A 16,267-nucleotide genomic window follows, 5' to 3' on the forward strand; every position below is an offset into this window, starting at 1 on the left:
TTCTGTCGACGGATGTTAAGCTGTGTTCAGGTCAGAGGTCAGTTAGTCTCAGGGGAGGTTTGTGAGCCACAGATGTCTGCTTCTATTCACCTGATGAGTATCTGGACTTGTTGGTGCCGCAGACCGTCTCCCCGGGTAGCATGTTATCAGAGCGTCTTCCGGGTGGAAACGTGTGCATCAAGCAGCGTGTTTCTTCACCGTCCGGTGGGGGATAATCTGCAGTTTCAGGCTCATGTGAGGAATCAGACTAAAACAATTCTTGGGAAATTTTAATTGTTTTTACAAGATTGTCCACAAGTTAGTTGAGCTACAGTTTACAAGGTATAAAGGGTATATAAAAAAAGTGAATAAGAAAAGATTCACCATGAAAGTGCATCAGATCCAGAGAAAATGTTTTTCTTGGAGGGAAATACCTGTGAATGGCAAAATCAGTACCACCTGCAAAATTTGGAAAATTAAGCCCCTGCACCACATTTCAGTTACAACTACAAAAATTCAGTACACATAGGTAACACACCATATGCACAAAAAAGTCTTACACATATGCTGAAAACTCAACAGGAAGTTGGCCATTTTGAAGATTATTGTGGATTTTGCCCCAAATTAACTATCTAGTGTGAACTCGTCCGAGGAGGTCATTCTAATTTATCTCAAATAGAAATGTGATTGCTGAGCAAAAGTTATTTAAATATTCTGCATATGTCTGAGGGTGACGCCACGAAGTTTGACATTCACCATGAAAGAGGAAGTGCAGTGTAAATTGCCTTGGATATGCTCCAATCGGCCTCAAACTGCACACATTTAAAAGTCTGCAGGAAATATCAAATGAAATGGATGATAGAGTGGAAAACTCTTGATTTAACTCTTTTTTTGTCTTAAAATGTATTTGTGAAAAAGACCAGTTTGTATGGTCTTGTGGCATGTGATGCAGCTTTATGCTGAGCTTGTATTTTAAAAGGAGCTGCTCTTCCACACCCCACCATGTAAGGGAGGGTATGGCCACAAAACGTTTGAAGGCAGTGACAATCTCCAAAGAAGGTTTTACATTCAACGCATTTTGTGACATAGTGATTTTCAAAAAAGATCTGACTTTGACTGTGAAGGACAATAAGGGCTGGGGTGATGCTTTAATGCGATCGATTGCGTCGATTGCGAAAATATGTTGATGCAAAAAACGCATGTCGGCATGAGAAAAAAACACATGGCAGCAGCCTGTGGCAGTAGCAGTGTCAGTGACTCCTCAGAGTTTAAACATGGTGGGGAAGGGATCAAAACATGGTTATAGTACGGGGGAATAGGATTCTTCATTCAGTTCAACATTAATTTTTAAAAGACAATACTTTATTTTGAAACAATAGTCAAATAGTTTTATATGCTGTCAACTGATGTACTAAATGTTTTTCCAATTGTTCATTTCCACCTGTGTGGTATGTCACTTCTGATACAGCCAACATCTCATAAATTCACAGTTTGGTTACTTTGAGCCGTTTTATTTGACTTCTCAAACTGAATGTGTGTACCAGTTATCCTAAATCCACTTAATTTTCTTTTCATCTTTGAGACGCAATGCAGAGTATACATTCTCCTGAAACGAAAGGATGATTGGTTCCTTTTCTTTATATGTAACCTGATGCACCAGTGCAGTGACTTTTCAGTTGGACAGTCTGGGTTCTGTTCACTTCAAGTTAATAGCACGCTGTGACTGAGAGCGGCTCCTAGATGAGCGGAAGGTTGCACATTGAAACACACGCTCACCCTGCCTGCATATTGTTCTCTTTGACGTGGAACAACAAAGAGATCCACTGAAAACAAACGTCATGTTATGTGCAGAGGGAGGGAGCACGAAGTGAACGGCTGGTATGAAATAATGATTTAAGAAGGGATCAGGCCCAGAGGGCCCAGCTGTCGCCTGTTAAATTCCTTCCAGTAAACTGGATGCACTGAGGCTCAGCCTGGGAAGGGACAGTATGAGTGTCTTATTGTCTTAACCCCTCAAAATAGAGGCAAGGATCTCTTAGGAACCCACATCCCAGAGGTTTTCCACTGGGTTATCTGAGCCAGCTTGTCACGCATCGGAAACCAAGAGGTGGTCAGGTCCAAGGAGTTGGTCATGGAGAATGACGTTGCCTCAGTTATTAAGTTGTGTTCTGGTCTCTGGTTGGTGATTGTAGATAAGAAAGCGAAGAAATGACAAAAGGACCCAGCGGCGGAGGTTCAGGGGTCTCAGCTGGAGCTGGAGCATGAAAATACAGCCAGTGTTGACCTGATATCTGCCCTCAGATCTGCAGTAAAGCCCGGTCTCAGCCAATCTCAGCTTTCCCACAAACATCAAGGAGATCTTTATTTTTTCACCACCCATCATGAAAAGCTGGCATGACCACGGAGTCAAAGAAGCCTGAACAGGCAGAAAAAACAACTCAAAAAGAGAAGTGTTTTCCCTGACTTTCTATGCTCTTCAGTCACACACAGTGTGCTCTCACTCTGCCCCTCTACACACACCTGTTGCCTCCGTTCAGAAATGATCTTGTTTGGTGTCTGACTGCTCGTCCCAGCTCAAACCACATAAGTGAAGCCTTCCTGCTGACACCTGAATGCCTTGTTACGGTTTTCTGCTTTCCTACAGCTGGAGGCAGACCACAGGGAAGATATGAAAATGACTAGTTTTCCCTTCTGTCAACTCTCAAAGCAAACGCAAACACACACACACACACACACACACACACCAGGTCAGGTCATCATCATAACTGATATTTTCTTGTGAATAAAATCAAATAAGATCCTAAAGGTTTGTGTTCACATTCACATTTACTCAACAAGTGATTCTGATTAGATTTCATAACCTAACATCAATATGTATGAGGGATGGATGGATGGATGGATGGATGGATGGATGGATGGATGGATGGATGGATGGATGGATGGATGGATGGACGGACAGAGAGACTGGGAGCACTTTGGGGTCCAGTGTCTTGCTCAAGGACACTTTGACATGTGGGCATATAGGGAATTGACTCTACCAATTTGGTGGGGTGTTTTTTAAAACAGATTACATCAAGTAATATATAATAATAATATAAGTTATAAGAGGATGGTCAGATAAACAACTCGTGTCTTTGGTATATATATATGGGATAGATTGCTGGTTGGACTATATTTTGAGGTTTGCTTTGACTTCACCTCATTAAGAGTCCAGGTAACTAATGAGTTTGCGTCACAAATTTCTAAAAGGTTTTGTGAAGAAAAAGATCTGTGGGATGAATTGATGAGATTGGCTGAACATGTAACAGATTACAGTTCGGTTTTCATCATTTGCAGACTGCAAAGACAGAAAAACCTGATGGAAAAGAATAAATAGTGGCTTTGACACTTGAGGATAACAAGCAGATGCAGGCTGCCTCGGCGCTACATGGTCAGACTTCTCAGGAGGAAGCCCGGCCTCATGAATCACTCTGGATGTGACAGCTCTTCTGTATATTGGAGCTCCGTTATGACTTGGCTCTTTCGCAGGCTGTTACGCTAATGACCCTTCGGGGACGGCGGAGGTTTTTGGGATCGCTGGTTCCCTCATCACACCGCTGTAAACCTCTCTGACCAGCGATTGTATTTACAGCTGCGCCCACATAAACTCCTCAAACAAGAGGAGACATCCAGTGAACAATGAAACTGACTGAGGTTTCCACTAATTCACTGGATATTTCTTTCTTTTGCTGCCCCTGTGGGAGGCAGGCTGGTGGTGGGGGGTGGAGGAGGGTAGCCAGTGGTTTAGTACCTCCTGTGTGTGTGTGTGTGTGTGTGTGTGTGCGTGCGTGCGTGCGTGCGTGCGTGCGTGCGTGCGTGCGTGCGTGCGTGTGCAGGAGGTTCATTTGGTTTGCTTTATTTGATCGACCTTGTGCTCCTTGACATGCGTGTTTCTTTCATGTTTGTGTGGAAATGTTCTCCGGAGCTTCTCTTACATGTTCATCTGTGACGCTACAGCTCAGCGGGGGGTCGAACGTCTGAGTGAACAAGGAAGCTTTGACCCAACGGAGACGCTTGTCAAGTAGAGCTGGAAGTCACATTTCATCCAGTCTGTTGTTTTCAGTCACATTGCAGGGTCCTGGAACACTGTGCTGTTATCAGATCAAAATCACACAGTTTGACTTGAATGAAAACGAGCAATACACATGCATCCTTTTTATTAAACAGTGGTGAAAGAGCAAAATAAAGTTGGTCAAACACTGATAGGATATGGTTGTTATAGAGTTAGTGTCTGATATATAGGTTCATGATTTATTCATGAGCTCCACATACATCCTTCATCCAAAACCCCAATAATCACACCACTCAATACAATCAACTCTGTCATGACTCAGACAGTAAAAGGATGTTCACTTCTGGAGTTTGATGCGAAACCGTGAACATATTCCCACGTTTCAGGTTTGTCATAGTTTCTGAGCAAAACAACAATATTTCATCACCAGAGACATTTGGACCAGCAGAGTTAGCAGGATGTCACTCAGGAGGATTTTAGCCATGCTAAATACTGCATGCTACATGCTAAAGAATTCCAGGGCTCACACTCCAGCGATGCTACATGGTACACATGACTAAAGTTTGAGTGATACACACATTAACAGCAAGCTCAGTCCCTCGGTCAACAGTCTACAGTAGCATAGCGCAGTGCATAGACAGACACTAAGTACCACTCTATCTGTAGATGCAGTGGTACACTGGAGCCTTCAAGGCTGCCGGAGGTGAACGTAGCAGTGGCACAGTGGCTGTATGGAGATAGTTTAAGGCAATGCATGGCCTTAGCATATGTTTGCGTATGGAGTATAAATCAATAAGTACTCCCATCAGTGCTCAGTATCAGTAAAAAAAAAAGTGAGTGGTATTGGTGCATCCCTGTTTTTTATATTTGATATAAAGGAGACTGTTGAGAGACAAAGTCTCCTAAATGCCTGAACCTCCATGTGAATGTGACATTTGTTGGTTTGACAAACAGGAACCTGGTTGACCTGAACAGCTTTATTCCCACTCTGTGTCCTCCTGATATCCACTCAAGGACAGACCCACCTCCGTAACCCAGAAGACAAACACGAGCTATCACTGTTTCATTAGCTGTTACCACATAGCAAATATCAGCTGTGATCTTTCAGCCAGCAGTTTGCTCAGAGCACACCTGTTTGCAGGAGCTCCACGCCGTTACTCTTTGAACATGCGGGCAAACTTTTCTCTGACATTTGCTTTGAGTCATCGACACAAAAACAGCTTTCACAACTGCCTGTTTTTCCTGCTTTCAATTTGAAGCCACAACATGCTAACTTCAAGTGAAACCGCTTTCACACGCGAGATGCAAATATCTGTCAGTAACTCTTTTGGCTTCTCGCACCTTAGCTCACAGGTTGTGTCGGGTTCATTGTTGAATGTGACCATATATTGATCTTTAAAAAAGAAGGCACTTGGTCTGGTTCTTGAGGTACTTCGAATTTTAATATAATCACTATCTGCCTCCTGTGTTTACATAGAAAATTCTGTTATACAAAAAAATAAATCCTTATCACCAGAGAAACCATTTCAGACAGTTTTCTGAGGTTCTCTTCAGGTTCCTCAACAGGCTTCATCATGTCAAAGATAATCTCTCTTTGATAATCGATGGTACAAAAACAACAGAAAAATCTCTGGAATGAAGTGATAAAAATAATGTCTCTTCTGTGTGGAAAGTCAAGATATAGTCACTAAACGATAACCGTCTTTAACATTTTACCCAGAACCTGAAGAAGTCACTCGTTCTGGAGAGGGAAGCTTGATTTTTATGAAGTGTTGTGTGTTTTTTGGGGGCAGATTAGCAGTTGTGGCATTTACTGTCTGTAGTAAAGCTCACCATGCAGCCACTTGGGGATTACGCCACTCGTAACAAAATGCTGAAATATTCTGTCAGCCAACTTAAAGAAAAAAGCCCAATTGTTCCCTTAAACAATGAAAAGTAAATATTTCCATGAATGTTTCAGAATTACACTTACAAAAGTGTTAGTTTGTCCACCGTGGCTTCTTCTCTGGCTGGTTGACCCTGCTGGTTTTTCTTCCATGTGAACAAATAACAGATGAGCTCTGACAGTGACTCAACACACCGTCTTGTGGAATCTGGTGGTTTTGCGTGAAGGCCAGGAAGTAAATGTTGTAAATTGAGACCCTGTTTACAGACAGCATTTTCTAGTGAAAACAGAAAACTTTGGTTATGTTTTGATGGCCATTTACACAACAACGGTGCTCACATTTCGGAAATGCCTCCTGAGGTGGAACTTTGTAAAATGCTCTGGAGGAAACGCTGCTGCTGCGCATATGCACCACAGTTGTAATGAATAGTTTTTCTGCACATGCTCAGTAGATTACAATCACAACAATTAGTTCCAGTCCATATTCTCTTGGGTCTTTGTAGTTTTATAGTAGTGAGTCACTGGAAATGATAATCCAACTTGGTCTTCTCTCTGTGTACTCCCAGTGTCAATGTTTATAGCATGTTATTCTGTGTGGGCATGTGTGCGTGGTTTCATTACAAACACAACCAACAGCGCCAACTCAAGGCTTGGCATGCTAACTATATTGTTTTCATGGAAACGGACACAGTTTTCAAAATGTTGCCATTTAAATGCAAACGTTTTCTGAAACATATACACAAAAAGATGCATTTTCACGTGAAACATTGTGTTAAAACATATTGCTCCATCCAGTGGTTTTACGAGACATGATGGTCCACAGCTAGCGAACTTGATAACTTTTATCTCATCAACATGTCTTTCAAATTCGACCATAAGCTGTCTATTTATATTGTTGCACTGTTTTGATCGTCATTGATAAGGGGAATATTTCTGTGTTGACAGTTACTCTCACATTCCTGACGGTGAACAAATCAACTGCAGCTCCAGATTACTGGACTCATACTTCATATCCATGTTAGTCTATTGTCTAATTGTTTCTGGGAACTGTGCCCCACATTCAGATCCAAGTCTCACACACACACACACACACACACACACACACACACACACACACGGAAAAACAGGGTGAGGGAAGCAGAGTTTTAACATTTTGCCTGATTTCAAATAATACTCGTTGTGTACTTTAATATTGAGTTATATGAACTGCTCCTGCCACACATGAAAACAGATGCAGATGTTGCAGTGAGCGACAGATTAGGAGCTCTGGGGAGTGTACGCTTCATAATATCTGTGAAGTTCTTACTGAAATCCAATGGATTTTCAACAACACAAATATTTTACCCTCTAATAAAACAAGTACAGACAATGTGACTTTGCAGCACCTCTCCAGTGCATGCTGTCATTCTCTTAAAAGCTGCAAATGGCAAAAATGTTCCACACAAATGTGAAAATAGAGGCTTAATGTCCAACTCTCAGTTCCCTAATAAAAGGACTTTTGAGTTGACGTCAGCCTCGTCAGTTTGTTACCTACACTCACTTTAAACAATGTGATACTTTGCCACACTTTAATAAAAGGGTTGTTTTGTGTTTTCCAAGCTGTCTGTCTCTCACTCCTCCGGGTCTGAATGAGCACAAAAAGCTGGGAGGCCTTTCTGGGCTGAAGCCAGCGGAGGATAAAACTCTGTTGTGCCCCCCGGCCACATGTGTAAACACAGGCTGAAAACAGGCGCTGTCCCATTTAATGTTGAAGAAAAGAAGCTGCCAGGCTGAGACTTACTGCATTGCTGTTTTACAACGTGACTGAGTGAAGATTTCAGCTGTCTTCACTACTTAAGAGCAGCTATGAGAGGCTGATGGGGTGAATATTTTCATATCGTGTGTGTGTGTGTGTGTGTGTGTGTGCATGTGGACTCTTGCCAAGACTTCTTTGCTGAGACTTTAAAAGAATAGAATCATCCAAAGGGTAACAAATGAAGAGCGCTAAGTGATTTTCCCTGCGTTGAGCAAAGCAGCTTGAGACGAATGTTACTGAGGTACAATACATACATGGCTGTAAACTTTGGTACTGCAGTTTCCAGTCGTCAGAAGTCGGCACCACAAGTAATTCAGGAGGATGAGAGATTTGAAAAACAAATCTGAGGTTGAAAAAAAAAAAAGTATTATTATTATTATTATTGAAAAAAAGTTGGAATAAGAAAAGAAATGATGCATTTTCACCATTTAGCTTGAAATGTACAAAAATGAATAAGGGAGCGGTATTACATTTAATGGTGTGTTAATTATTCGCTGAAAATTTTAAAAAATTATAAAATTGTTGCATCCTGATATTAAGTGAAATGTTGATTGTAGTTTACAGTAGAGTAGCGGTAGAGGGTACAGAGGTGCTAGAGGGTCAAAGGTCAAAGAGTCAATGGTCTAGAAGGTCTAGACAGTCTAAAGCAGGGGTCTTCATCCTGCGACATTGTTTTATACCTGTTTTTAATTTAGATTTTATTTACACATCAGAGTCATTTTCAAAATAATTTGTATCTCTTCGATAAAAAGGCTTTTTTTTTTTTTTTAAACAAAACAAAAGGCATAACAACTAAAATGGGGGCAATACAGCAGAGCATCAGTGTGGAACAATGCTGAGCTAAGATAATAATCAGACAAAAGACGTGAGGATGAAACATCTTGCGTTAATCCTGCTTTGTTAAAACGACATTAAAGCAGAAGTTGACAGTAAAAATAACATGGTCCCCTTTTAATGAAGCTCCACGTAGTTGCTGTTCTGTCAATGGAGCTCCAACCTTTCATTCACTGCTTTACACAATTATCAAGGTGGTAAGCATCCCGTTGGTTAAAGAGGAAACCCGAGCTTGCCACAGATATGAAGTGTGAGAGCGTGTGATTCTGTTTAAAGAGGCGCCTTTTTATGTTTGCCTGTGAGGCACTTAGTGCTCATATTTCCATGTCTGGTTGTATTGTTGTCCTAACATCTCTGTCTGTCTGTGGTACCACCCACCTGTTGTCTGCAGAGCTGCGTGTACGGTGAAAACAGGACCACCATCCAGTGCACTACGCCCTCTCTGGCCAAACTGGCCCTGCAGCCCCCGGTGGTCACCAAGGTGGCGTTCGTCCTGGACGGCTACTCGACCAAGCAGTGGGACCTGATCTACGTGGAAGACCCCCTGTTCCAGGATCCAAAGCTCACGTCCAAGGACAACAAGAGCATCGTGGAGCTGAAAGTGAGGACACAGGCACAGCCAACAAACACATTCAGCAAATGTACCCGGTCTCATGTTTGAAAGGTGTGCAAGCAACACGAGGGCTCAAAGTAGGAGCTCGAGGCCCCGTTTACTTGACAACGATTCAAGTGACTGGAATTCATGGCACTCTAGAGTCTGCCATTGTTTTTATTGTCCATCTACTGAGCATGTGCAGAAGAACTATTTACTACACAGTAGCAGTGTTTTGAAAAAGTTTTTTTATACCCTTCCCCCATTTCCACACAGATGGAGCATGCTTTGAAAAGACCCACCTTGGGAGCCGTTTTCAAAAATGTTGCTCAAACAAACACCCAAAAGGCAACAAAAGTTTCACTATAAAACTTTTTTTTTTTTTTTAAAGTTGAAAGAGAATTAAATTGACAGAAAACTGAGGAAAAACACTGATTACTGTCAAAAGTGGTGGAAACTTAAAAAAAAAAATCCAGAACAAAATGTAAGTAACAATGCTTAAAAGAAGAAAGAAACATAAAGAATAAAGACACAATTTTATATATCCCACAGTGTCTCTAATCCAGTGTGAATGCAGTGTTGTTCAAGCTGTGGCTTTGCCTGGATCAGTCATGCTCTCACACTCAAACAGGAACAGGTGCAGAAAGTCACCCGCTTTATGCTTGTTAAGGAAGAAAATCTCTCTTTATATGCTGTAGCAAATTTCAAATGCATAGACATTTTGTGGGTTAACAGCAAGAGCAAGAACGGAGCAGGACTGTGTTGACTGGGAGCCTTCTAATAAAAGAATTGGAGGCACCTGTTGGTCTAACCTGACAGAGTCCACATGCATGTTTCTTCCACTTGTTATCTTCAGAAAGCCAGGTTGAAGTTCGTGTCGCCGCACGTCACCGTCCATCGCTCATCGTCATTGAAACCATTCATGTTTCAGTTGTTGCTGGGAAGGAAACAATACTGAAAGAAAAACAGGACGTGGAGTCAGTTTCCCATCGTTTACACCCTCATCCATCCCTCGTATTGTTCTGCTGCCGAGGTCAAAGCTCTTGACATATTAATGCTGCTTTTCAAACGGGCCACTACAGTCCCTGGAGTCTGCTTCACCAGCACAATGAAATACATATTTTATACACTTTTTTCCGGCTCTTTTTGTTGACTGCAGTTCGACGGTTTGCAGCAGCTGTGTTCAGCAGGAGGATTTTTTTTTCACACTTTTCCCAGATGTGACCTTGGCCCTGAAGCTAATTCCACCACAAACCCAACATCTATCCCGCCATCAACCATCCCTATGGCCCAGACGAGCCCCCCACCCCCTGGGTGGGTGGGGTGGGGTGGCTCATGGATGAGGGTTGGTAACAGGCATCGCCACATTTAACGTGATCTGATAACCCTGCTCTGCTCTGGCCTCTGCTAAAGGGCGATGCTTGGACTCATTTAGCACCATCTGATAACTCCCATGCCAAAATGGCTGCAAGTGAGAGCTGAGTACAGAATATTTGCCCCTGACTGACAGCGCTGCATCGGCAGGGCGGCACATGAAGGCTGTTGGCGTTGGCTCAGCGCCAGGCTCTTATCAGATCACTGATCAGGAGACTGCAAAGAAACTCTCTCCCAATTATCATTGTGACAGTTGATTTAAAGACTGTGCTCAAACCGTGACACCTTCTCGAATAAGCTGTCCTCCACTGCACACGCGGACAGCGTGGACACGCCCTCCCTTGTTTCTGTCTTAATTAGGAGCTGGTGTGGGACTTAGTGGAGAGTCATGTTGTGTTTGTGGACTCAGAGCTTTGTGATAGAGTGAATGAGTGCGTGTGTGCGCGTGTGGGCAAAAGAGAGAAAGAGAGGGAGGGAGGGAGAGAGAGAGAGAGAGAGGAACAGGTGCAAGCCTCCGGTCTGTGTCAAATTGGAAAATCCCAGGCTGTCATGCGAGGAATGTGATCATTCTCTTTATGGCCTCCTGCTGCACTAAAACGAGCATGTTTACGTACAAACATGCATGTACGTTCAGGACAAGCAGACGCACATTCATCCCCGTAAGCTGGGCATTTCTTCCTGTCTGGTGATAGCGATGCTGTTCTCTTCTGTCCTGTGCAGGGCGATCGGATGGACCAGGAGGCCATGAAGTGTCAGGTCCTCACTGTCTCCAACCACAGCTGCGAGACTCTCACTCTGGTGGGAAACACGCTGGAGTGTACCGTTCCCACCGAGCTGCAGGCCGCCACCTCCAAGGAGCTGCAAGTGGAGGTGAGACACACATAAAGTTTTTCGGGATGTTTGTTTCTGCATCTATCCATCCATCTTCTATACCAGTCCCAGCTTATATGGGGGAGGGCAGGATATCCCCTGGAAAGGTCGGCAGTCTATCACAGGACAAACACATAAACAGAAAACCACACAGATTTACACCTAGGGGCAATTTAGCATCACCAATTGACCTCACATGCAAATTTTTGGACTGTGAGAAGAAACCGGAGTGCTTGAAGGAAACCCACATGGGAGAACAAACAAACCCCACACAGAAAGGTTTATTTAAATCCACAACCTTCTTGCCTTCTTGGCCTTCTTGGAGCAATTCGTTCATGTCCTGGAAAAGGACCACCAAAGACTCCATAGTCTTACTGGGTAACTTCAATGCTCATGATGGCAAGGACTGGGTAAACTGGAGGCTGGTGACTGGGAGGAACGGTCTGCCTGATCTGAACCCGAGCGGTGAGTTGTTTTTGGACTTCTGTGCTCGTCATGGATTGTCCATAACAAACACCATGTTCAAACACAAGGATGCTCATAAGCGTGCTTGGTACCAGAGCTTGTTGGGTCTCAGGACGATGATTGACTTGTTATTTCATCTGACCTGAGATCGTATGTTCTGGACATTCAGGTAAAGAGAGGTGCAGGGCTGTCAACTGATCACCATTAGGTGGTGAGTTGGATCCGGTGGTCAGGAAGCTTGTTGGCCAGACCAGACAGGACCAAATGCATAGTGAAGGTATGCTGGGAAAAGCAAGCAGAGAAATGTGTCAGAAATTCTTCAGCGTAGGAAGAGTTTGGTGAGGCCATGGAGAGGAATGATCGGTTGACCAGGAGAGGTCGGAGGGGGTCTATTTCAAGCTGTGCTCAGCAACAGTGCTTGAAGCCTCTGGTGTGTCCTTGTCCATTTTCCTGGTGGAGGTCACCAGGGTAGACCAAAAACTCCTTTGTGGCAAGGCCCCAGGAATGGATGAGATCTGCTCTTAGCTGCTGAAGGTGCTGGATGGTGTGGGGCTGTCCTAGTTGACGCGCCTCTGCAGCGTTGCATGGACCTCGGGTACAGTACCATCCAACTGGAAGACCGGGGTGGTCTTTTCAAAAAGGGGGACCAGAGAGTGTTCTCCAATTTTCAGGGCATCACACTTCTCTGCCTCCCTGGGAAAGTGTATGTGGGGGTACTGGAAAGGAAACTCTGACCCATGGTCGAACCTCAGAAGTACCGGAGGAACAATGTAGATTCCATTCTGGCTGTGGAACAGCGGACCAGCTCTTCACCCTCTCAAAGATTATGAGGGTGCATGAGAATTTGCCAAACCAGTCTACATGTGTTTTGTGGACTTGGAGAAGGCATATGTCCATGTCCCCCAAGATGTCTTGTGGGAGGAGCTAACAATCCAGTCTTTGTACTGCCGGTGTGAGAGTTGTGTCCATATACTCGACACGAAGACGAACTTATTCAGGTTAGGCATTGGACGCCTTTAATCAATGATTTTAAGAACAGGGTGTCGAGGTGCACCCGGGGGCAGGAGAGTGTCATGTGGGGTGGCCGGTAAGTGACGTCTCTGCTCTTGGTGGATGATGTTGTCCTTTTGGCAGTGTCTCATGAGGGCCTCCAGTGTTCACTGGAACATTTCATTGCTCATTGTGAAGTGGTTGGGATGTGGATCAGCACCTCCAAATCAGAGTCCATCTGAGCCATAAAGCAAAGCTCTCTTATTACCAGTTGGTCTACATCCCCAGCCTCACCTATGGTCATGAACTTTTGGTAATGACCAAAAGAATAAGATTGCAGCTCCTCGCTGCCAAAATGAGTTTTCTCCGCAGGGTGGCGATCGTCACTCTTCGTGATAGAGTGAGGAGCTCAGCCATTCAGGAGCCAGTTGAAGTAGTTCGGGCAGCTGATTAAGATGCCCGCTGGTGGCCTCCCTGTAGAGGTTTAGCAGGCACATCCAACTGGGAGGAGGCCTTAAGATCGGCTCAGGACTCACTGGAGAGATTATATTTCTGGTTTTGAGGAAGTTGCGGGGTACAGAGATGCCTGGGCTTCTCTGCTATATTTAATGCTACCGCAACCCCAGACGGACTAAGTGGTGGATGGATGGATGGATGGATGGACACCTCTATATGGGTGGCACTTGCTCAACACTCCTATTCAATGCAACTGTCAATTACAGGCATTAAGCCTTCCACACCTCAAACACACACACACACACACACACACACACACACACAGAAGCTTTTCTGTCAACAATCGGCAATGCAAGAACAAGACTCCTATTATTGTGTGTGTGTGTGTGTGTGTGTGTGTGTGTGTGTGTGTGTGTGTGTGTGTGTGTGTGTGTGTGTGTGTGTGTGTGTGTGTGTGTGTGTGTGTGTGTGTGTGTGTGTGTGTGTGTGTGTGTGTGTGTGTGTGTGTGTGTGTGTGTGTGTGTGTGCGTGCGTGCGTGCGTGTGTTTTAAACTGTTTACTGCTGCTTGGAGATGTTTCTTGTGATGAAGCATCAGAATCTTTGTGGCTCTTCAGTGTTCAGGATCCGTAGAGCACCTTGCGATTCATGGAGATCAGATATCAGAATTTCTTTTCAAGGAATCAACATCATTTCAATCGAAGCTAGCTGGACCCATTCTGTGGTTCAGAGAAAGTGATGAAGCTCACTCAAGAAAAGACTGAAGACAGAAAACATTCTGTGCAATGAATAGTCCTGAAATCAGATCAAACGTCTCCTCACAAAAACAGAATCCACAAAGTAACTTCTGAAGCATTTTTCTGAATAGTCAGTTTGTATGATCAAGCTCAAGGACGGAGCTTGAAGGTTTCACCACCATCAGGGCTGATGAAGTGTGTGCTGCAGCTCTTCATTATTTCTAGTATGGATTTCACTATTTAATCTTCTTAATTCTTTATTTCAGCTCCGTGAGCTATTAAAATTCAAACTAACAGAGCAACGTTGAACCCTTCATTACACACTCTGGGAAATCTGTGGCAAAGCTCCACATTCCTGCAGCGTTCCACATCATTTGCAGGGAACTTCAATAAGTCTCCAGCGCTAATGCAGGTCCCTTATAAAAAGTAGCCCAGGGAGAATTTATTACTCGCCGTGTTGAGTGAAAGGGCTCAGCCACCAGCTGTCTTGTCACTTGGATGTAAGTCAAACATGAGCATCAGCACAAAGGGAGAAGCAGAGGAAGAAATATCAGGGCACTCAAGAGCCCACTCACACTGATTTGTCTCTGATAATTTACAGATTCAAACTGTGGACAAACTACCAGTGATCATAAAATATCATAAACGTTTTCACTTCAGGGATGGAAGCTTTACCTTCTCTGCAAGTTTTGTACAGATGTGTCAGTGGTGAGCTGTGCCATGCATGTATATACAGTATCATTCACACAGCTCCAGCAGCTACACTTTGACAGCAAGAAATGTTTCAGTGAATGACTGAAGCATGAACAAGTTTGTAATGAGAAACAAGTCCCATTGTTAAACAAACAAACAGCACTCACTAAAGGCCCATCATGAAAACAACATACTTTCTTTTTCAGCATTTCTGCTGTTTCCATGTAAATGAAGAAGATTTTCCAAAATGTTGACGTGTACATCTCAAAAAGTATCATATAATAACAATATCATGAAAAACGTCAATATTTTTTGTCACTCATTTCAGAAAATTTAACCCAAATATTATATAGAGTCATCACTTCCACTCGCAGATGAATTGGTGTCGCCCCACTGGGTTTTCTGAAGTCCACACTCAACACAGCATTGAGCAGGAAACTTCAGGGACTTCATGCTTCCTTCTGCTGACAAGCTTCATGGAGATGCTGATTTCATTTTCCAACCGGTCTTGGCACCTGCCCACACTGCCAAAGGTACCAGAAGCTGGTCCAATGACCGTAGTGTGACTGTGCTTGATTGTTCAGCAGACTGACCTGACTTGAACCCCAGAGAGAATCTATTGGTTATCATAGAGACGAAGACCCAACCATGCAGATGACCTGAAGGCTCCTATCAAAGCAACCTGGGCTTCCATTTCAGCTGAGCAATACCAGAGGCTGATCGCCGCCATCCCACGCTGCATTGATGCAGAAATTCATGCAAAAGGAGGCTCAAGCAAGTGTTGAGAGCATAATAATTAACATTTTCAGAAGCCTGACATGTTTCTTGAAAATATCCTTATTTTTATTGTAATTTTCCTCTCAGAAGATCTTCAGGTCTCTGCTGTGTTCTGACTGGGTGAATCAACACTTCAGTTGGTTTTCCTGAAACACTTCATTCATCATTCTTTTAGCATTGATCAGACATTGTGTCACCCCGAATTCAGAAGCACACAGGGCTAAGACGTGACCTGTACCATGTTCTGTTACCAACATCATGAGCACAGTCAGATTTCTGCCTAACAGTTTGTTTTCTCTCTTACGAAAGACTCTCATTTAAATAGAGTTTGAGAAGGTGTGGGTGGGTCACAAGCCTTCATTGAATGGTCCTATGGTGGCTCCACATCAGGACCTGACTGATGAAGTGCTGCTAAGATGAGGACATCGCTGTGGTGGCTTCTTCCATCTGCACATTAAAAGCTCTGGGTGCTTTATGGCCTCTGTGACCCACGACCTTCATGATTTTCTCCCAGTTTGGCTTAAAGTTTATGTCTATAAAGAGGCCCACTTTTTAAAAATCCATCCCATAGCATTGAGGCCACTGTTGTCATGGCAACGCTCACAGTCCTCTTGCCCAGATTTGTAACTCACCACTTTTAACATGAATATGAAGGTTTGTATTGCGTCAGCAGGTTTGATTACTTCTCATCTGTGTCCAACATCTTCAATCTGCCTCAGTTCTAGTTTGGAACCGCAAACTAATTCACTTTACAGCAACAAGGGTCAAAAT

At 43.7% G+C, this 16,267-nt stretch overlaps 1 protein-coding gene across 1 annotated transcript in view; it reads left to right on the forward strand.

The window, feature by feature from the left end:
• Positions 1 to 16,267, forward strand: part of met (MET proto-oncogene, receptor tyrosine kinase) — a gene marked incomplete at both ends in the record, with an annotated part of 100,805 nt that overhangs the window by 51,195 nt on the left and 33,343 nt on the right. The window contains 2 exons of the mRNA XM_080505522.1: positions 8,936 to 9,145; positions 11,231 to 11,380. Of these exons, the coding sequence (XP_080361648.1) occupies positions 8,936 to 9,145; positions 11,231 to 11,380 (360 nt within the window). The remainder of the gene's footprint in view (positions 1 to 8,935; positions 9,146 to 11,230; positions 11,381 to 16,267) is intronic.

The sequence above is a fragment of the Blennius ocellaris genome (assembly GCF_963422515.1).
Source record: "Blennius ocellaris genome assembly, chromosome: 11".
In the NCBI taxonomy this organism is placed as follows: domain Eukaryota; kingdom Metazoa; phylum Chordata; class Actinopteri; order Blenniiformes; family Blenniidae; genus Blennius; species Blennius ocellaris.